This window comes from Ovis canadensis, chromosome 5 (genome assembly GCF_042477335.2).
Source record: "Ovis canadensis isolate MfBH-ARS-UI-01 breed Bighorn chromosome 5, ARS-UI_OviCan_v2, whole genome shotgun sequence".
Taxonomy (NCBI): Eukaryota; Metazoa; Chordata; class Mammalia; order Artiodactyla; family Bovidae; genus Ovis; species Ovis canadensis.
In genome coordinates this window covers 27670310-27691997 of record NC_091249.1, presented here as the reverse complement: position 1 = coordinate 27691997, position 21688 = coordinate 27670310, and the positions used below count along the sequence as shown (strand labels likewise).

The window sequence follows — 21688 nt, the reverse complement described above, 5'->3', positions numbered from 1 at the left end:
CCATTTTACAGATGAGGAAACTGAGGTTCACGAAGTTGGAGCCAGCTTCTTCAAGACAATATGGCTGGTTGGGTCAGACCCCGTGTCTCCAAAGTCCCTGCTTCCCTAGGCACCCCTCCCCCGAGTTCCTTGAACCCCAGGATAACTCTGCCCCCTCCCCACAGGGCTCCCAGAGGAACCAGCAGCTCTCAGCCTCACCCCTGCCCCCAAATAAGAACTACTTCTATTCAGTGAGCAATTACTATGTGCTGGGCAATATTCTAGCACTTTCTATACATCACCTTCTCAACTTCTTACAGCGGTCTCCAGTTGACAGAGGCAACACAGGAGGTTAATTGCCTGGCAAGCTGGCATCACTGCCAGGAGTGGCCCAGAGGCTGGGGTGGCTGGCCACTCATGACCTCAGCCCTGAGTGTCCATACCCCTCCATCTTTGTTTATAAAAGTTTCCCCGACTTAAGAATTTGAATCACAATGGTTTACTGGCTCAGTGGCAGCTGTTGGCTAAACAGAGGCTCAGAGAGGTCAAGTGCCTGCCTGAGGTCACACAGCAGCTGTGAGAGTTGGTCCCAGATATGTTGAGCTTCTTGATCACAGGCCCTGGGGCCTAGCCTCCACTTACTTGTTGCTGGGAATGGGCACATTGGTCAGGAGGGAGAAGTTGCTGCGAACGCTCCGGAGACTGGCCAGCACCTGGGTGGGGGAGCTAGGGTGAGGAGAGGGGTCCACCCAGAGCAGGGAGCTGGGGCTGGGCCCCTGTCCCCAAGTGTGGGGGAGAGTCAGAGCCCCTTCCCTTCTTAGGGAAGGAGGTCTTACCTGGGCAAACGGCGTGACGATGAGGTCCTCTGCATGCCTGCAAGGACAGGGGTAGGTCAGGGGTCCTCACAGTGGGGCTCCCAAGGGTCTGGGGTGGACAGGGGCTGGGGCTACCAGAAAAGCAAGTCCCTAGGGTGTCACTCTGTGGGGGACTGGTCCCCGGAAGGCTGGTGGACAGGAAGGGGGCTCTGTGGGGTGGGGGAGGGGTGCTTATACCTCACAAGGATGGTCACGCTGCAGGGGCTCGTTCTGAAGGAAATGGTCAGGGAGAAGCGTTCAGGTGGGGCAAGGTGAGGTGGCGCAGAGACAAAAGGAGGGCGGTGAATACACCTCAGAGGTTGAGCTTGGGGAGGGGGCGGAGGACAGGAGCTGGGGGGAAGGTGAGAAACGGATGCCTCACCGGACAGGGCTGGAGGATTCAGTGAGAAGGAAGCGGGCTGAGGAGACGGGGGTGCTCACACCTCTATGCTACTGTTGTTTAGTTGCTTCAGTCGTGTCTGACTCTTTGTGACCCCATGGATTGTAGCCGGTTGGGCTCCTCTGTCCATGGGATTTCCCAGGCAAGAATACTGGAGTAGGTTGCCATTTCCTTCTCCACACACCACTATAGGTGGTCATGATAAGGGGGGCTGGTTTAGGGAAGCCTAGACATGGGGAGGAAGAAGAGGGTCAGCCGAGGTGGACCCTCTGGAAGTGGTGGCCAGGAGGGGCTCAAGTGGGGTTCCCTTGCTGGAGAGATGGGATAAGGTGGCACCAGGCCCCTGAAACCAAGCGGTAGGAGTGGGCATGGGCAGGTTGGGTGGGTGGGCACTGTAGGGACATGGGTGGGGCTGGGCCTGGGCTCAGAGTAGCTGGGTGGCAGGGCAGAGACAGGGTGGGCACTCATACCTCACTGGGTGGGTATGCTATAAGGGGGCTGAGTCCTCAATAGGGAATAAGGGTGCTGTTTAGTTTTTGCCAAGGACCATGGGGTGGGGTGGGGGTTGGGCAGCCCCCGCCCACCCTTGCTGGGGCCAGGAGGCCTGGAAGAGCCAGCCAAGGGGGAGATGGCGGGTGCTCACGCCTCGCTGGTGACCGACGAGTTCCGGGACATGGTCTTGGGTGACATGTCATAGTCGCTGTCTGAGCGGTAGAGAAAGGACTCCCGGCGCTGGCTGGTGGCCACCCCGGCATGCAGCACGAGGCCCGGGCTCGCCTGCGAGTCCAGCGGGCTGCGGCCTGGTGACGGTGTCGGTCCATTCTCTGCCTCCAAGCTGCAAGGGGTGGGCGGGAAGAGGGGTCAGGGGGCTGAGATGACACTGATGGGGGAGAGTCGAGAGGAATAAGGGGACCCAGGAAATTCCTGACAAGAGAGACAGATACCTCTGAAAAGGTGGGAGACAGGAAATTAGAGAGACCAGCTTTGTGTGCCTGGTCCTGCTGCCAGAGCTAAGGGAAACTGCCATGACCCAGACAGACTATGATCTGTGCCCCTCACAGACATGACACCAGGAGGGCTGGTCTAGAAACAGGCTAACTGAGCAGCACTGCACACCCCCGAAAGTTGTGGGGTCCTCCTTGTTCTGTTCTTTCCTTTGTACCTCGAAGCAATCAAATCTATTCAAGAATAATCCGTCTGCTTCATACCCCTTCCTTGGCCAGCCTCCCCACCATCACTTGCCTGGGCCAGGACGTTTGTCTTTGCTCTGGGCCCTAGCTTCTTCTGTCTATACCCCTGTCTGCTTCCCTCAGCCGCCAGAGGAAGCCTGTGAATACCTGAGTTGGGCCACATCCCTCCTCTGTTTAGAACCTTCTCTGGCTCCCAGTTCACTCAGAGCCAAAGCCGAAGTCCTTGCTGTAGCCCACAAGGCCCTGCCCCCATACCCACTCTGCCCGTCATGGACTCTGGTGCAGCCATAATTGCTATCTGGCTGGTCCCCAAATATTCCAGAAACATTCCTGCCTCAGGGCCTTTGCACAGGCTGTCTCCCTGGCCCAGCTCTCCAGCGGCTCCCCCTTCACCTCCTTCAGGCCTCCTCTCAAATGTGGCCTCTTCAGGAAAGCCTCCCTCAACCAACCCATCTGAAATGTCATCCCCTGCCCTTATATTTCATATTTCCCTTCCTTAAAATAAATACTACTTACCCAGCACATTCTATGTTTTACTTCTCTGCTGTTTGCCTTCCCTTCTAGAACTAAGCTCTACAGAGCAAGGATTTTGGTCTGCTTTGTTCGCTGCTGGATCTCTGGCTAAGATCATGGCCTGGATGCCCAACAAATGTTTAATGTATGAATCAATCTATGAATGAATGAATGAATACACAGGCTGGATGGTGCCATCCAGGGAATTAAAACTAGGTGGGTGGCTGGAAAGGTGATTTTTAGCTGCTGTGGTGGAGGCAGGTCTCTCTGAGGAGGTGATATCTGAGCAGGGCCTGCAGGATGAGAAGGAGCAGGCCATGGGTCAGGAGGTGGGAGAAAGCACTCCAGGGTGAGGGAACAGTAAGTGAAAAGGCCCTGTGGCAGAATCTGTTTTTTTGCTGGAGGACCAGCAAGGAAATTGGTGTCACTCGAGTGGAGATATAGACAAATAACAGAGACACAGCTACATAGAGGGTACAGCAGGACTCCATTCTGTTGACACTGGCAAGACAGAGCCTCTGGATGAGGTAGGAAAAAGCTGGCTATGCCACTTCCCAAATGTACAACTTGGGGGAAAAGACCAAATTTCAGTTTCCTCTTCTGCAATATGGGGGCAACCACTACCTGCCTCAGGTCATCCAGGTAACCACAGTTAACCCAGGTAACATGCTCAGGATGGTGGCTAACAGGGAAGGGAGCTCAAGAAACACTGGCAGCTGTAAATCTATCAGCCCCCTAACTGTAAATCTATCAGTATCCCTGGGGAGGGAACTCAGCTAGGCAATTGATATGAAGGTTTGAGGATAAATGTGGGGAGCTGTGTGCCTGTGACATGCTGTGTGACCTCGAGAAGGTCACTGCCCTCTCTGGTCTGTGACTCTGTTAAAATGAGGGTATTAGACTGGTCAGCAGATTTCAGGCTGTGCTCTGGTGAGTACAATCGGGCAGGGAGAGAGGAAACAGAATCCTCCCTGCACTTTCTGGTCCTACTATTGAATGTCGGTCTAAGATTTTATTTGAATGTTCCCTCTGCTAAGAAATAAATCTGAGGGAATTCTCTTGCAGTCCAGCAGTAAGGACCCTGCATTTCCACCGCAGGGGGCCCAGGTTCCATCCCTGGTCAGGGAACTAAGATCCTACATGCCATGTAGCCTAGTCAAAAAAAAAAAAAAAAAAATCTGAAATCTCCTAGACTAGGGTAGCAATACCAGCTTCTACGCTGCTGCTGCTACTAAGTCGCTTCAGTCATGTCTGACTCTGCAACCCCATAGATGGCAGCCCACCAGGCTCCCCCGTCCCTGGGATTCTCCAGGCAAGAACATGGAGTGGGTTGCTGTTTCCTTCTCCAATGCATTAAAGTGAAAGTGAAGCTGCTCAGTCATGTCCAACTCTCAGCGACCCCATGGACTGTAGCCCACCAGGCTCCTCCGTCCATGGGATTGTCCAGGCAAGAGTACTGGAGTGGGGTGCCATTGCCTTTTTCCACCAGCTTCTATACATGGACTTTTTTTCCTGGGCCAGCCCTGGGATGGAGGGAAGGGGGGGGGGACTTCATTGCCTCCATTTTACACATGAAGAAACTAAGGTTCAGAGAGGATGATTGGTTCCAGGTCACACAGTAAGGTCATGGTGCTGTCAGAATTCCACCCCAAGTCTTGGGACTCCTCAGATCAAAATGTTAACTGCTGCCCTCTATTGACGACCCCTTAGGGCACATTCCTCTCATTAGAGCAAATTTTTCCAGGGGCCAGGCAGCCAACATAAAAAGCAGAGTGGGGCTGGGGGCCCTGGGTTCCAATTTTAGGAAAGAAACCGGAAATTTTAAATAGTTGAAAATGCAAACTTCTTTTGAAAACAAACTTCAGAAAACATTTTAAAAACACTGAACCCTGCTCTGCAAAAGATACTGTCAAGAGAATAAAAAGACAAGCCACAGACTGGGAGAAAATATTTGACAAAGCACTGGTATCCAGAATATATAACCAACTCTGAAGATTCGATAAGAAGAAGACAGATGACTTGGACTTCCCCGGTGGTGCAGTGGTTAAGAATCTGCCTGCCAATACAGGGGACACAGGTTCGAACCCTGATCCAGGAAGATCCCACAAACCGCAGAGCAACTAAACCCATGCGCTACAGCAACCAAGTCCACACGCCTAGAGCCTGTCTGTGTTCCACAAGAGAAGCCACTGCAATGAGGAGCCGGCGCGCCAAAACTAGAAAGAGCCCTTGTGCAGCAATGAAGACTCAGTGGAGCCCAAAATAGACAAACGAAAATTTAAAAAGAAGACAACTCAATGAAAGAATGAGCAGAAGTATGGAGAGTTCACCAAAGAAGATACACAGATGGCACATTAGCACAGGAAACATCATTCCTCCTTGCTGCTGCTGCTGCTGCTAAGTCGCTTCAGTTGTGTCCCACTCTGTGCGACCCCAGAGACGCCAGAGCCCACCAGGCTCCCCCTCGTCCCTGGGATTCTCCAGGCAAGAACACTGGAGTGGGTTGCCATTTCCTTCTCCAGTGCATGAAAGTGAAAAGTGAAAGTGAAGTCGCTCAGTCGTGTCCGATTCTTTGCGACCCCATGGACTGCAGCCTACCAGGCTCCTCCATCCATGGGATTTTCCAGGCAAGAGTACTGGTGTGGTGTGCCACTGCCTTCTCCGTCATTCCTCCTTAGGGAAATGCAAATTAAAACCATGAACTATCCCTTCACACCTACTAGGGTGCTAAACAAACAAAAACTGACAAGGATACCAAGTGGTGATGACAAGGATTTAGAGCAACTGGAACTCCCATTCACCGCTGATGGGAATGCCAAGTGGTACAGCCACTCTGGAAGACAGTTGGTTACTTTTTTATGAAATTGAGCATACCCTAATTGTACAATCTGACAACTGCAGTCCTATATATTTACCCAAGATAAATGAAAACATATCCACTCAAAGACTTGCTGACTAGGGACTTCCCCGGTGGTCCAGAGCCTAGGACTCTATGTTCCCAATGCAGAGGGCCCCGGTTCGATCCCTGGTCAGGGAACTAGATCCCTCATGCTGCAACTAAGAGTTCACATGCCACAACTTAAGATCCTATATGCCACAACTAAGACCTGCCCAGCACAGCCAAAATGAGTATATACATATATATGTATATATAAGCCTGCTGACTGGTGTTTATAACAGTTCTCTTTATAATCACCAAAAACTAGAAACAACCACACCAAACGTACATCAACAGATGAATGGATAAATGGTAGCAGATCCATGCCATGGAATGTCACTCAGTGGTGTCCAACTCTTGCAACCCCATAGACTGTAACCTGCCAGGCTCCTCTGTCCATGGGATTTTCCAGGCAAGAATACTGGAGGGGGTTGCCTTTTCCTTCTCCAGGGGATCTTCCTGACCTAGGAATTGACCCCAGGTCTTATGCATTGCAGGCAGACTCTTTACTGATTGAGCTATAAGGGCATTCAACAATTAAAAACACACACACACACAAAAATAAACTACAGACCTTCTTTGACTTTTTAAAATGGGGTGTTTTATTAGTGGCTTGGACTAAGATGGTTGTGGTGAGTTACTGAGAAATAACTGTATTTGGAACTTATATTTAAAACCTAAGGGATTTATTTTTGAATTATTTGTATAGGATGAAGGAGAGGAGTCAGTGATCTCCTTGACTTATGATATGTCCTGATAAACCCATTGTAAGTTGAAAATATCAAGATAGCCAAGGGCTTCCCTGGTTGTCCAGTGGTTGAGAATCTGCCTTGCAATGCAGGGGATCCCTGGTCTGGGAAGATCTCACATGCCACAGGACAACTGAACCCGAGCACCACAACTACTGAGCCTGTATTTCTGAGCCCACAAGACTCAACTATTGAGCTTTTGTGATGTAACTGCTGAAGCCCATGCGCCCTAGAGCATGTGCTCTGCAACAAGAGAAGCCACCACAAGGAGAAGCCCCATGCACCACAATTAGAGAGTAGTCGCTGACTGCTGCAACGAGAGAAAGCCCTTGAGCAGCAACGAAGACCCAATGCAGCCAAAAATAAATACATAAATTTGGAAAGGATAGAGAGCCTAGAAATAAACCCTCACATATATGTGGTCAAATGATTGTCAACAAGGAAGCCAGGACCATTCAGTGGAGAAAGGACAGTCTTTTTAAAAGATGGTGCTGGGAAAACTAGTTACCGACTTACAGAAGAATGAAGTGGGATCCTTACCTTATACCATACACGGAAATTAACCCCCAATAGATCAAAGATCTAAATATAAGGGCTAAAACTATAAAACTCTTAGAAGCTTCATGACATTGGATTTGGCAATGATTTCTTGGACATGACATCAAAAGCATGGGCAACAAAAGAAAAAATAAATTAGGGAGTTCATCAAAGTTAAAAACTTTTGTGCATCAGAAGACTATTCAGGGAGTACAAAGGCAATCCATAGAATGGGAGAATATTTCTTTAATAGTCCTTTTTTTCTTTTTTCGGCCGCACCATGGGGCACATGAGATCTTAGTTCCCTGACCAGGGATTGAAACTGTGCCCCTGCAGTGGATGGAAACTTGGAGTCCTAACCACTGGACTAAGGGAATTTCTGGGAGAACATTTTTGCAAATAACATATTTGATAAGGGATTCGTGTCTAGACTGGGCTTCCCTGATGATTCAGACTGTCAAGAATACAATGCAACTCCTGCAAGGCAGGAGACCTGAGTTAGATCCCTGCGTCAGGAGAAGGAAATGGCAAGCTACTCCAGTGTTCTTGCCTCGATAATTCCATGGACAGAGGACCCTGGTGGGCTACAGTCCATGGCGTCACAGAGTCAGACACGACTAAGCAACTAAGCGCACATGCAGTGTCCAGACTATATAAAGAATTCCTAAAACTCAACAACAACAGAACAAACAACCTAATTAAAAAGTGGGAGGGAGTTCCCTGGTGGTCTAGTGGTTAGGGTTTGGAGCTCTCACTTCTGATATCCTGGATTCATTCTGGTTAGGGAAATAAGATCCCACAAGTCACGGGCATGGCAAAAAAAAAAAGGTATATCCCTTAAACATTTCTTCAAAGAAGACATACATATGGACAATAAACACATGAGAAGATGCTCAACATCACTGGTCATTAGGAAAATGCAAATAACCCCAATGAGATACCACCCATCAGGATGGCTATTATTAAAAAAAAAGGAAAATAACAAGTGTTGGCGCGCATGTGGAGAAACTAGAATACTTATACACAGCTGGTGAGAATATAAAAAGGTGCAGCCACAGTAGAAAAGAGTTTGACGGCTCTGCAAGAACTTTTAAGTCCAGAACTACCATGTGATCCAGCTATATGCCTTCCAAGAACGTATACCCAAAAGAATTGAAAGCTGGGCACTTCCCTCGTGGTCCAGTGGCTATGACTCCACACTTCCAAGGCAGGGGCCCTGGGTTCGATCCCTGTCAGGGAACTAAACCCCACATGTGGCAACCAAAAGATTCAGTATGTGGCAACTAAGAGCCAGCACAGCCAAATAAATACTTTTTTTAAAGAGAAAGGAAATTCTGACATAGGCTATAACGTGCATGAACCTTGAAAACATCGCACTAAATGAAATGTCAGACACAAAAGGACAATATTGTACAATCCCACTTACATGAGGTCCCTGGAGGAGTTAAATTCATAGAAAAGAGAAAGCATGGTAGGGGCTGGGGGCTTAGGGAGGGGAATGGGAGTGAGTGTTCCATGGGGACGGAGTTTCAGTTTAGGAAGATGAAAGTATCCTGGCAATGGATGGCGGGGGAACACTTGCACAACAATGTGTGTGTACTTAATGACACTAAATTGTACAGTCAAGTTAAAGTGGTAAATTTTATTACATATATTTTACCACAATTTAAAAAAAAAAACAACCTCTCATGCAACACATACTAAAAAGGGTGAATTTTGGAAATCCCCTGGTGGTCCAGTAGTTAGGACTCAGTGCTTTCACTGCCGGGGGGCCTGGGTTCAATCCCTGGTCAGGGAATTTAAAATTCCACAAGCAGCAGGGTACAGCCAAAGAGGGGAAAAAAGTCGAATTTTACTATATGTTAAATTTTTAAGTCAATTAAAAAAAAAACAGGAGTAAAAATACTCTTAGATCATGAACTTCGGCCTTTGATGATAATGCCCATTTATTGAGCACCTGCTGTGTATTGAATGCCAGGTTAGATCCTTTTAGATTCATAGGAATAATAAGGTTGCTGTTTAGTTGCTCAGTTGTATCCGACTCTTCTGCGACCCCCTGGGCTATAGCCTGCCAAGTTCCTCTGTCCATGGGATTTCCCAGGCAAGAGTATTGGAGTGGGTGGCCATACCCTCCTCCAGGGCATCTTCCCCACCCAGAGATCGAACCAGTGGCATTCGGATTCTTTATCCCTGAGCCAACAGGGAAGCCCCAATAATAAGATACTCAGTATTCGCCTTGTGCCTAGTACTATCTGTAATTTTGTGTGTTTGTCATTGTTTTGCTCTTTATCTTTTGGCCACACCACATGGCACGTGGGATCTTAGTTCCTGGACCAGTTCTTGAACCCATGTCCCCTGCATTGGAAGTGCAGGAGCTAATCTCTAGACCATCAGGGATGTCCCTCCTGGTGCCATCGAAGTGCTTGGTACACATGAACCCAATCAGGCCTCCCACCAATCCTGTGAGTCGGGTTCTATTAATGTCCTGGGTCAATATGGAGGCTGAGGTGCAGAGAGGGAGCAAGGGGCTGGTGGCCTTCCTGCCTATGAATGAGATCCTGTCTCCCAAGGCCCCGCCTGGATTTTGGGGCTCTGCTGAGTGCCACTGGGGAGGGGAGGAGAGGGACACATACCTGCATCCTGAGGACCTCAGCCCCACCCCAGGAACTGAAGCTGCAGTTGGGGGGACTTGAGACTCAAGCCCAGAGGACACCCAACTAGACTTGTGGGCAGATCCCACAGCCCCAGGGGGACTCAGCTCACGTAAGCAGGAGCCCAGAGGCCCAGATGGGAAGAAGAGGTTCTCTGGGGCCCTGCTGTTTTTGCTTCCAGGAGCGAATGTCCCCTGGGCTGTGGAAGGACAGAGGAGAGAGGATCAGGTGTGTTGAACAGCAGCCTGAGAGGGACAGAAAGAGAGTGTGTGTGTGGAGGTGGGGGAGCGGGCAGGTGTCTCAGCTACCCCTCAGAATCAGACCCAGAGCTGTCGGCATTCACTCCTCCCTGACCTGCTATTGCTCACAGTAGCCAAAGTCAGGTTGGAGGTGGCTCCAGCAATGTCCCAATGGGACCCAAAGCCACAAACCCGAGTCAAGGACAGCCAACAGGCCCTGACCTCACAGGCACATACCCAGACACTTCATCAGAAAGCAAACTGAAGGACTTCAGGGACTTCCCTGTTGGTCTGGTGGTTAAGACTTCCAATGCAGGGGGAGCAGGTTTAATCCCTGCTTGGAGAACTAAGAGCCTACAAGCTGCACGGTGAGGCCAAAAAAAAAAAAAAAAAAAAGGAAAGGACTTGCCCAAGACTCTCCTTTGGACAGGCTGACCACTTGATGGCATTCAGATGGAGCTGCTACCTGCCTCTGCTCCTCTGAGGGCCCTGGGCCCGCCCACCTGGGCTCCTGGAGCATCAAACTGGGCCCCTGGAGGACTGGGCAGCCCAGGGACAGATCCAGGCTTTGGAGTTCTGCCGCACAGGCCGATACGAAACAAACAAGCAGTGGAGGTGGAGGGGGCAGGAGAGGAGACGCATCCCCGTTGGTCAGACTCATAGCAATCACAGTAGCCAACTGCTATCAAATGTCACATGCTAGGCACTCTGGTATGCCCAGACAGGTCCTCATGCCCCATTTTCCACAGATAAAAACTGAGGCACAAATAGGATAAGTAACTTGGCTCATGGTAAAGCACTATTTCAACCAGGGCCACCAGGCTACAAGGCTGCTGCCCAGTAAATCACTGGGTGTTTGTCTCCCCCAGGCAGGCCTGGCGTCTCCCCGGGCTCCCTGCCCCACTCCACCTGACTCCCTCGCAAGAGGTGCCAGGCAGCCTTCATGGAAAGGCCTGGCATTTGCTTTGTGAAGGTCACACGGAGGTTGGGGGCGGGCGGTGGTGTGTGTCTGCCAGGCCAGCACATGGTGCCAGGTGACACGGCAGTGTGTGGGGCTGGTTTGCAAGGAGGGTCTGTATATGTGGGAGTCCAGGGGTGTGTGTGCATGCTCTGGAGCCCCCATGTGCATACACTCGTCTGTGTGTGTGTGCGGGGTCTCTGTGTTGGAGTCTGCATGGATCTGTGTGTCTATGTGTGTGTGAACTTGGGAGAGGGTACCTGTGTGCTGCGACTGTCCCCGACTCCCCAGGGGGTATGAGACACGATGCTCCTGTGTGTAACAGAGGGCAGGTGGAAATCGGTCCTGAGTGTGTGTTGCAGTGCGAGTGTGCTCCTGCAGTCAGAGTAGTGAGTGCAAGGGGGTGTGAGACCTGGGTTTCTGGGGTGTGTTTGTCACCACAGCCACGGCTCACCTGTGCTCCATCAGCCACAAGACCCATGCCTTGCACAGACCACACCAGGTGACCTCAGCTACTCTGTGTGGGGGTGTGTCTGTTTGTGTCTTACGTGGCTGCGTCTGTGGATTGTGTGCATCCATGTGAGAGAGCATGTGTGTGTCTGGGTGTCTGAAGGGGTCGATGCAGCACAGCAAGAACAAGACTGGAGCACTCAGAATTCTGAGAACGTAGAGACCACTTCTCTGCCCCAGTGCCGTCCAGCAGATTCGAAATGCCCCCCTACCCCAGGAGTTCCAGCAGGAACCTCCTCCCCACCCCCACCCAACTTGGTTTTCAAGCCTGGCAGCCCCAGCAAGGAAGGAGAGAGGGTAAGGTTGGAGGCACTGAGCAGACAGGGCCGGAGGGACCTGGCTTGAAGCCAGTGGCCTGGGAGTGGAGCCCAGGTGACGCAGGACACCCATATTTGGTGCCAGGGTGAATGCCAGAAGCCCAGGTTTAGGGGCACAAGGAGCGTGGAGGAATCCTGGGTAGGTGGGAAGGGGGCAGGACCCAGCACCCATTCTGGGGGCCACCACCTGCAGGAAGCCCTGGGCAGCACCCAGACAGTTTAGGGCCAGAGAAAGAGGGTGAGGCTCCAGGCAGAAACTAAGAACCACTTTGGGGACTCCTCCAAGGCAGACTGCTCCCTGCACACACACACACACACACACACACACACACACCCCACACACACACACAAAGCAGTCAGAGCCCTCCGGTGGCAAAGGAGGGGACTGGCCGCGGGCCACCCACCTGACAGATCTGCCTGGAGGGTACCAACAGGTGTCCTCTTCGCTGAAGGAGAAGTGGACCAGTGACTCAGGGCCCGCGGGAGGCAGTGCCAGGGCAGGGGGCCGGGGCCGGACCCGGGGTGCCGCACTGGAGCGCATGAGTGCCAAGCGCCGACGGCTTGCGCATGGGTACGACCGCGCGGCGGGGTGGCACGCACTGCTCGCCAGGCCCGAGGTGTTTGCGGCGGCTACCACCGGCGCCGCCTCCACACCCGCCCTCCCGGTGACCCCCCCAGGGACGTCCCCGGGCGTTCGGGCGTCCCCTCGTCCGCTGCGCCGGGGAGGGCTCCGCGCCTGCCTCCTCCCGCGGGGGGCCCTGCGGAACTCTGCGCATACTTCCCGCTTGCCTCCCTTCCCCCGGGCCTCGGAGGGTGCCCCAGGCTCCGCTTTCCCGGGCTCCGAGCCCGCCTCTGACCCCGCCTTCTCTCCCGCTTCCCTGACGTCGAGCTGGGCCCGCTGGAGGTCTCTGAACGCCTCGTGTTCCCCAGGGGCAAACGACTTGCCCGCGGGTGCAGTACAGGGTCCGGTGACATGGATGAGGGGGAGGAAGAGTTGGGGGCTTGGGGGGCGGCGCAGAGGTGAAGACAGAGACACAGAGAGAACCCGGAGGCAGGCACTGACTGCCCCGCCCAGCCCTTTCCAGCCCCAAGCCTGGCTCCCAAGGACCTCGACCCCTCCTCCTGACCGTGCCCCGCCCCATCTCATCCCCAAGTCCCCTGACTCGGGTTCTAAACAAGACAGGGCCGGAGAGTACAGAGGATGATGGGGGCTCCGGAGAAGGGCCCCCCCGCCCCCGTCAGCCCCGCGCCTACCTCTGGGCCGCCAATCTGCAGTTTCCAAGATAAACGGGACACCGGAGAGTCACACCGGATGTGGCCTCTCGGCTCCGCACCCCGCAGGCTTCCCGCCCCCGCGGCCCACCCTGGGTCTGGGTACGAAGGGAACTTTCATTTGCCCTCTTTGTGCCTCCTGGCAAGGCAGCCCCCATAAGGGCAGCGCTGGCCCCATTTCACAGGCCGTTCCATTAAGGATAACACAACCCAACGTACGTCCCCAGACCATCCTGGATGGCAGGTGGGCTCCACTCGGCCCCAAAGCCCGACCGCAACTTCAGGTCTGCACAGGAAGTGGGAGGCACGTGGCGTTTATTGAGCGCCTACTGCATGCCTTATCAGATGTCTCCACGGCAACCCTGACGGGCAGAGATGATTTTTATCGCTGCCCTGTGACGGAAGAGGAAAAAGTGAGGCTGAGCGAGCTAGTTGCGAACCCCAAAACCCGCACGCGGCTCGGCCCTGATGGCCAGGGTGGGGACTTGAACCCACAGCCACCGGTGCGCACTTACCCGGCCCACGCCTGGCGGCCCAAATCCTGAAAGCCACGGAGAAGTCGAAGGCGCCTGCGGAAAGTTGGGGATGGGCTGGCAAAGAAGACTGGCGAGGCAGGCGGAGAACGTGGGCGGCGGGGCGCGCGCGGGGCGAGGGGCTCGGGCAGGAAAGCCTCGTCCTCGGTGGCCGCCGCTGCCGCCGCCGGGAAGGCCTCCAGCTGTCGTTCAGGGATGCGGCCCAGGCCGCGCGGCCGCGCCATGGCCTGGGGGGCGCGGGGCGGCCCCGCCTCGGCGGGCGCTGGAGAGCAGCGCCGCCCGCCCCGCGAGGCCCACGCAGGCCGGCCGCCCTACCGCGGGGCCCACGGGCCCCTCCCCTCCCCTTCCCTCCCGGCCGCCTCGGCCCTTCCGGCTATGCGCTGGGGCCGCCCCTGGGGCGGGGCGGGCCAGGGGCCCCCGCGCGGCCGCGGCGGGGACACCCCACACACCCCGGGGCCCCCCGCAGTTCCCCTACAATCTCCGGAAGCGTCTCTACAAACTCTGGGGATGCCCCCTATAATTCTGGGGTGCACTCACACACACCTCCCACGATGTTGAGAGGCCCCACAGACCTCAGGGGCCTGAGACCCAGAGCCCCACTATCCCAGGGAGTGCCCCCACACAACCTGAGATACCCCCAAATTCCTGGGTTCCCCCACAAAATCCAGATGCCCTGAGTCCCATAGACCCACACACACTCTCATGGCCCCTCTGGTGTCTGCTCTTTGTTCCTGAGACATTCCCACAACGCCAGGGGCACCCCAAGAATCTCAGGAAGCACCCACAAATATCAGAGGTGCTTTGAGAGCCCAGGAGAAACCCCTTCAGATCCTAGGAAAATCTCTATGGTTCTCAAATGCCCACCAAACCCCCTAGAGCATTCCCACCAACCCTGCATCATGCTGAGACCCTCCAAACACCCCAAGAAACTCTGACAGCTAGAGCATTCCCACAGATCTCCATGAAGGCCTCCCAAATCCCAGGGTCCCTCACAGACCTCAGGAATGTTTCCACAGTCCCTCAGATTTCCCGCCCCCATAGCTCCACAGCACCCCTGAGATGTCCCTAGTGCCAAGACCCCAACATAAACTCAGGGGTGCCTTAGGATTCAGGGGATGTTTCCATAACTATGGGGATGCCACCAAAATCTTGGGGTGCCCCATGGACCCCAGAGGCACAACTAGATTCCTCTACAGCTCTTAAGACAGTCCTGACACCCTGTGCTACCCCTGGAATCCAAGATGTACCCACAATCCTTGGGGCAGCCCCAGAATACCCCCCACAGCCTCCGAGACATGCCTCGTAACTCTTAAGACACCCCAGGAAACTCTGAGTGTGCTCACAGCCCGCAGACACTCCTAGGGCTCCCCCAGTCCTGCTACTCCTTAGACTCTCTGAGGTATTCTTTAGAATCAGGGCCCCCTCAGCTCATGAGGTGGCTCCAAGAACCTGACCTCCCCTCAGCAGTGATTTCCATGGGGCCCAGTGGTGGTGGGTTTGAATGTGCAGTCACTGTGACTCTTGCGGTGGCCTATTATCCCCTTTCACAGATGAGGAAACTGAGGCTGAGAGGGGAAGATTCTTGAATAAAATCAGTTCTGCCTCTGCTCAGTCGCTTCAGTCACGTCGGACTGCGACTCCATGGACTGTAGCCCGCCAGGCTTCTCTGTCCATGGGATTCTCCAGGCAAGAATACTGGACTGGGTTGCCATTTCCTTCTCCAGGGGATCTTCCTGACCCAGGGATCAAACTCAGGTCTCTTGCATCTCCTGCATCGGCAGGTAGAGTCTTTATATACTGAGCCACCTGGGAAGCTTGAAAACCAGCTGCTGCTGCTAAGTCGCTTCAGTCGTGTCCAACTCTGTGCGACCCCATAGACCGCAGCCCACCAGGCTCCCCTGTCCCTGGGATTCTCCAGGCAAGAACACTGGAGTGGGCTGCCATTTCCTTCTCCAATGCATGAAAGTGAAAAGTGAAAGTGAAGTCGCTCAGTCGTGTTGGACTCTGAGCAACCCCATGGACTAAGCCTAACAGGCTCCTCCGTCCATTGGATTTTCCAGGCAAGAGTACTGGAGTGGGTTGCCATTGCCTTCTCCGTGAAAATCAGCTAACTAGTTATAATTCCAATGCCTACCCCTCCTGTCTGTGACTCTAGGATTAGGGAAGGGGGAGAAGTTTGTTTAAAATAAGAAAATGGGGCAAATCTCTAAATCTAAATCATCTATGTGAATCTCTTCCCCTTTCTACCTGTTGGCTCCCAAGTCAAGGGGCCCAAAGCTGGACTACCTAGGCTTGAGGCTGGCTTCCAGTATTTCTTATTCATCTGATCTTGAGCCAGTCACTTCATTTCACTGAGCCTCTGTTTCCCCACCTGTAAAATGGGTTCAATAACACGACACACTTCAGGGATGGATATGTAAAAGGCTCAGAGAAGTGTCTGGACATAATAAGCACTCACTGAATGTTAGTTACTTTTTCTTTTTTAAAGTTTGTTCCAACTACCAAGCGATGGGGCAGCCGGTGACACTTCAGGGAATTTTGAAGGGCTGATCCTTAGAACAAGCAGTCCTGGCAGCTGGTATGGCCCTACCCCAAAATTGCTCCACCAGGGCAGCAAAGAGAAAGCAATGGCAACCCACTCCAGTACTCTGGCCTGCCAAATCCCATGGACAGAGGAGCCTGCAGTCCATGGGGTCGCTAGGAGTCCGACACGACTGAGCAACTTCACTTTCACTTTTCACTTTCATGCACTGGAGAAGGAAATGGCAACCCACTCCAGTGTTCTTGCCTGGAGGATCCCAGGGACAGGGGAGCCTGGTGGGCTGCCATCTCTGGGGTCGCACAGAGTCGGACACGACTGAAGCGACTTAACAGCAGCAGCAGGGCAACAAAGCTCATGACACCCATGCCAAAATTTGTTCCCGAGTCCAAGCTTGGACTCCTCATCACACAACAGGCCAGTAAATTAAGAGATGAGTTGTTGGGGCAAGAAATATCGACATTATTTGGAAAGTCAGCAGGCCAAGGGGATGGTAAACTCATGCCCTGAAGAACCATCTAGCAATGATTATTATTATTGGAGAAACATTTATGGAGAGCTTATAATGGGTAAGCCGTGCACTAAGCAAAGGATATAGACAATGGTTATGATGATAATGATTATATAGCAGCTAACCTTCAGAACGCTTCCTGTGCATTCACCGCCTCTAGCTCTGATCTCATTTAATTCTCACAAAACCACCGTGAAGTGACACTAGTGTCTCATTTTACAGATGGGACATCTCAGTCTTGGAGAAAAACAGCCTGCTCAAAAAGTCACACAGCCAATGAGTGGCTGAGCCAAGCTCTAGGTCAGCGGCTGTCTCTATTTCATGACTGCCCCCCGAGTGCCTTTTTTTTTTTTTTTTTTGCCACACTGCATGGCATGTGGGATCTTAGTTCCCTGATCAGGAATTGAACCCAGGCCACCTGTACTGGAAGCATGGAGTCTTTTTTGTTGTTGTTGTTGTAGTGCTGGGGCTTCGTTGCCACATGCTGGCTTTCTTTCCTTGCTGTCAGTGGGAGCTACTCTCTACTTGCGGTGCACAGGTTTCTCATTGCAGTGGCTGCTCTTGCTGGGGAGCATGGGCTCTAGAGCAGGGCTCAGTAGTTGTGGCTCACAGGCTCTAGATCGCAGGCTCAGAGGTCGTGACACACAGACTTAGTTGCTCTGCGGCACGTTGAATCTTCCTGGACCCAGGATCAAACTCATGTCCTCTGGATTGGTGGGTGGATTCTTCACCCCTGGTGCTGTGTGCTCAGTCTCTTCAGTCGTGTCTGACCCTTTGCAACCCTGTGGACTGTAGCCCGCCAGGCTCCTGTGACCATGGGGATCCTCCAGGCAAGAATACTGGAGTGGGTTGCTGCCAGGGAAGGCCTCCTGAGTGTCTTTTTAGATGCTCCCCTCCCCCCGACAGTTGCCTCCTCCATGTAATAATGTTAATGGCATAGATATGCTGTCTATCTATTTACATACTGGGTGTATATCCAAGCTTTATACATAAAGCTTTTTTTCACATATCCGCTCCAAGAACCACATTTCACCTCCTTGGAGGGGATGTCACCTTGTTGAGAATGCAGGGTTTCCCTATCTTGACACTATTGCATTTACCACCTATGATTCTTTGTCCTGGGGGGCAGTCCTATGAGACAGTAGCAGCAGCAGACAGTCTAGCGCCTCCCCACTAGATGCCAGTAGCAGCCCCCACACCTAGTCACAAAGACTAAAATGTCCTCAGCCATTGCAGATTGCCCCTGGTTTGGAACTATTGCTCTAAACCCACTAAGACCCATGCCCTGGCCACCAGGACCCTTCAGTCCAGGTACAAACAAAAAGGAAGGGCCTTCATACTTACCTGCCCTCAGGGTTCCTTGCATTGTTTTGCTGATTCTTCAAACCAGACTTTGAGAAAATAGGGTTCACACTAGGCCCATTTCAGAGATGGGGAAGTCAAGGCCACCAATTCCCTGGTGATCCAGTGGCTAAGACTCTGCACTGCCAATGCAGGGAGATCAAGTTTGATTCCTGGTCAGGGAACTAGATCCCGCACACTGCAACTAACGACCTTTGTGTGCCTCAGCTAAGACCTGGTGAAACCAAATAAAAATAAGTGTTTAAAAAGAGAGAAAGAGATGGGGAAGCTCAAGCCCCAGAAAGGGAAGTGACTTGGCAGGAGTCACTCAGCCTGGAAGGAGCACAGCTTGATTATGATTTTTTTTTTTTTTTGACCACACCATAGAGCTTGTAGGATCTTAGTTCTCCCACCAGGGATCGAACCCTGGTGCCTAGCAGTGAATGCACCAAATCCTAACCGCTGGACCACCAGGGAATTCCCTCAATTATGTGCTGAGTTGTCTGATTCGGAGACTGGAATTCTGCCCAACAGGGCCTTCATGGTTCAGTTTCCTTCCAGCCCTTTGATCTTTGATCCTTCCTAGGAAGTCAGATATAAACTGAGGTCTAGGGACTTCCCTGGTGGTCTAGTGGCTAAAAGTCTGTGCTCGCAGTGCAGGGGTCCTGGCTTGAATCCCTGGTCAGGGAACTAGATCCCACATGTTGCAACTCAGACCCAGCACAGCCAGAGAAATTAATAATATTCAAAATAAATAAAATAAAGGGTTGGTCTAAAGCCAACCCTGACCCTGACCTACAAGGCCCTACATGAGCTGCTCCATCACCTCCCACCTCATTTCCTTCCAGCACCCCTTGCTCGCTCTGTGCCAGTCACACCTGCCCTCCATGCTTTTCCTCTAGCATGTAAAATGGGTTCCTACCTCAGAACCTTTGGTGTTCCCTCTGCTTGTTACCCTCATAGCATCTTCTCTCACTTCATTTAGGTCTCTGCTCAAAAGTCACTTCCTGAAAGAGACCTTCCCTGACTTCAGGGTCCCTCTTCTCTTCATGTCCCATTGTCACCATCTGAAATTACTGAATGCCTTTCCGTGAGATTTCCTCCTCACTGGCTAGTCTGAGAACTCCAGGATGGCAGGACTGGGTCCATTGCATTCTTCACCACAGCCTGAAGATGCTCAATCAGTGTTTGTGGAATGAATGGCCCTGTTACCTATGAGGAAACTGAGGCTCAGACAAGGGAAATCCTTTACTGAGGTCACACAGTGAGTCAAGGGCAAAGGCTGGATTTGGGCTTTTAGAAGTAAGAAAACAGCAGGCTCTGATGTACCCCCCAAACTCTCTCCTCACCCTGAAATCTGCAGTTTCCCAAGGCCCTAGTTTCTTCCAACTCAGAGGAGCTTGCTGGTCAGCGAGGGGGCACCCTGGCAGCCAGGGTTTGAGGTTTGGGGGATGCCCCCTTTCTCTCTCTCTACTGAGGAAGTGCGTTTTGAGGAAGCGCAAGTTCTCAAAACACTAGCTCCAGACTGCGTGGCCCCAGTGTCAGCCAGCTCAGCCTTACCACAGCCCTACCCAGATCTACCCAGGGCAGATCTTTTTCAGCCCCCGTTTACTGAACAGGAAACTGAGGCACAGAGAGCCGTGATGCTGGTCCGAGGTCACACAGCGAGTCAGCGGTTAGGGCTACAATCTGAATCTCACCTACTGGTCTGGAGTCTTGGAGACTTGGTTTTTAACATCAGTTCTGCCTTGCCCGTGACCTTGGGCAAATCACTCATCTCTCGGTTTCCTCGGCAGGAATGCAAAGCCAAAGATGCCGGGAGTTAAAACGCAGGTTGGTGTTGGGAGGCCGTCGCATCGGCATCGGCTTGGACCAGGGCGCGCGGGGGCGAGCCGGGAACTTCGCGTCCTCAACTTCGCCGCCAAATTCCTCTGCATCCGCCAGGCGGCTGTCTCCACCACGCTCGGCCAGGGGTGGAGGATGGAGGTGGTAGCCTGGTCCCAACCTCGGGTGGGCGAGGACCTCACTCGCGAGCCTGCGGTCAGCCGGCCTGGCGTCCGCTCTCCCAGGCGCTCAATAAACATGCAATAATAATCCGGGGGCTCCGCAGCAGTGGCGGCGGCGGCGATGTTGCTCGACTCTGGGGGACGAGAGTCCCGGGGGCAGGTCCGGACCCGGAGCTCATACTCAGCCTGTGCCTCCCTTGTCACCCAGCAGAGGGCGCGCGGAGGGCGGGGCGCGAGGAGAAACCTGCTCTCAAAACACACACGCAGGGATGTGGGGGCGCCAGGGACTGGGGAAGGCGAAGCCCCAGTGGAAACCACTGGCCAGAGAGAGAACCCAATCCGGCTTCGTCCAACCCCTCCTGGGACCAGGCAGCGCCCCTCTAGGCGGGGAGCGTGTGGAGGTACCCAAAAGGGGTCTCTACACTGGCCTCGTGCCTAATTTCAAGTTCCCCCACCACACCACCAGAGTCCTCTTCCTCCCGCTCCATCTGCTTCTTGACAGTTCGTGGTGGTGCCGTGACTCAGCCCCACAGGGCGCCGGGAGCTCAGGCTCTTACGGTCCCAGGTCTGGAGGGGGTTGCGCATGCCATCTCAGATGGAGGATGGAGTGCCCTCTCTTTGGAGGTTCCTGTGATTCAAGTCTAAAGGGCTCTCCGGATCCCTTTTTCAGTGACTGCATGAACTCTAATGTGGGTGGTACTGGAATTCCGCGTGTGCGCACCATTTCTGGGGAACTGAGCTGGCTGAATGCCCATTTCAAACGAGTGCAGTTCCCACTGGCCGCCTCTGTTTCCCCTTCTTCCTTCTGCCTGGGGGTGGGGAGGACGCTGGCACCATTGCCCTCCCTCCAGTCGCCAGAGGCTGCACAGGCCCACAACGGAACAGAAACCTGAGCCCCTGCCGGGATGTGGTTGAGGTTCCTGTTTTTCCCTCCCGTACTAGAGGGGCAAGCTTCCTTGGTGGCTGATGGTAAAGAATCGCCTGCAAGGCAGAAGATCCAGGTTTGATCCCTAGGTCGGGAAGATCCCCTGGAGAAGGGAATGGCAACCGACTCCAGTATTCTTGCCTGGAGAATTCCATGGACAGAAGATCCTGGTCGGCTAGTCCATGGGGTCCCAAAGAGTCGGACATGGCTGAACGACTAACACACACTAGAGGAGCAGGGTCTACCTAGGTCCCAGCTCCTCTCCCAAATCCTGGTCCCTGAGTGACTATCTACCAAGCACTTTACACACATCCCCAGTCTCACAGAACTCTCAAAATGAGCCCTACAGGGGACCTTCCTGATGGGCCAGTGTCTAAGACTCTGCACTTCCAATGCAGGGGGACTGGATTTAATCCCTGGTCAGGGAAATAGATTCCAAATCCTGCAACTAAGATCCAGCACAGCCAAATTAATTAATTAATATTTTTAAAAAATGACCCCAGGTGGTCCAGAGGTTAAGAATCCACCTTCCAATGCAAGTGACACAGGTCTGATCCCTGGTCGGGGAACTGGGATCCCACATGCTGTATGGGCAAATAAACCCAAGAGCCACAAGGAAAGAGAAGTCCTTGCATTGTAACTAAGACTCAAAGCAGCCAAAAATAAATAAATGTATTTTTTCAAATGACCCCCACAAGGCAGTTCCAGGAACAGCCTCGCTGTACA

At 53.0% G+C, this 21688-nt stretch overlaps 1 protein-coding gene across 6 annotated transcripts in view; it reads right to left on the bottom strand.

The window, feature by feature from the left end:
* PDE4A (phosphodiesterase 4A) overlaps window positions 1-21688 on the bottom strand; it is a 39575-nt gene that overhangs the window by 14975 nt on the left and 2912 nt on the right. For 2 of the 6 annotated variants that reach the window (XM_069591049.1, XM_069591052.1), the window contains exons 2-4: window positions 1877-2068; window positions 816-852; window positions 622-692 (exon numbers count right to left, since the gene is read on the bottom strand). In XM_069591049.1, the coding sequence (XP_069447150.1) occupies window positions 622-692; window positions 816-852; window positions 1877-2068 (300 nt within the window). Of the gene's footprint in view, window positions 1-621; window positions 693-815; window positions 853-1876; window positions 2069-12239; window positions 12649-13622; window positions 14003-21688 lie in introns of those variants that run through there. The other 4 variants (XM_069591050.1, XM_069591053.1, XM_069591051.1 and 1 more) reach the window with 4 other exon arrangements.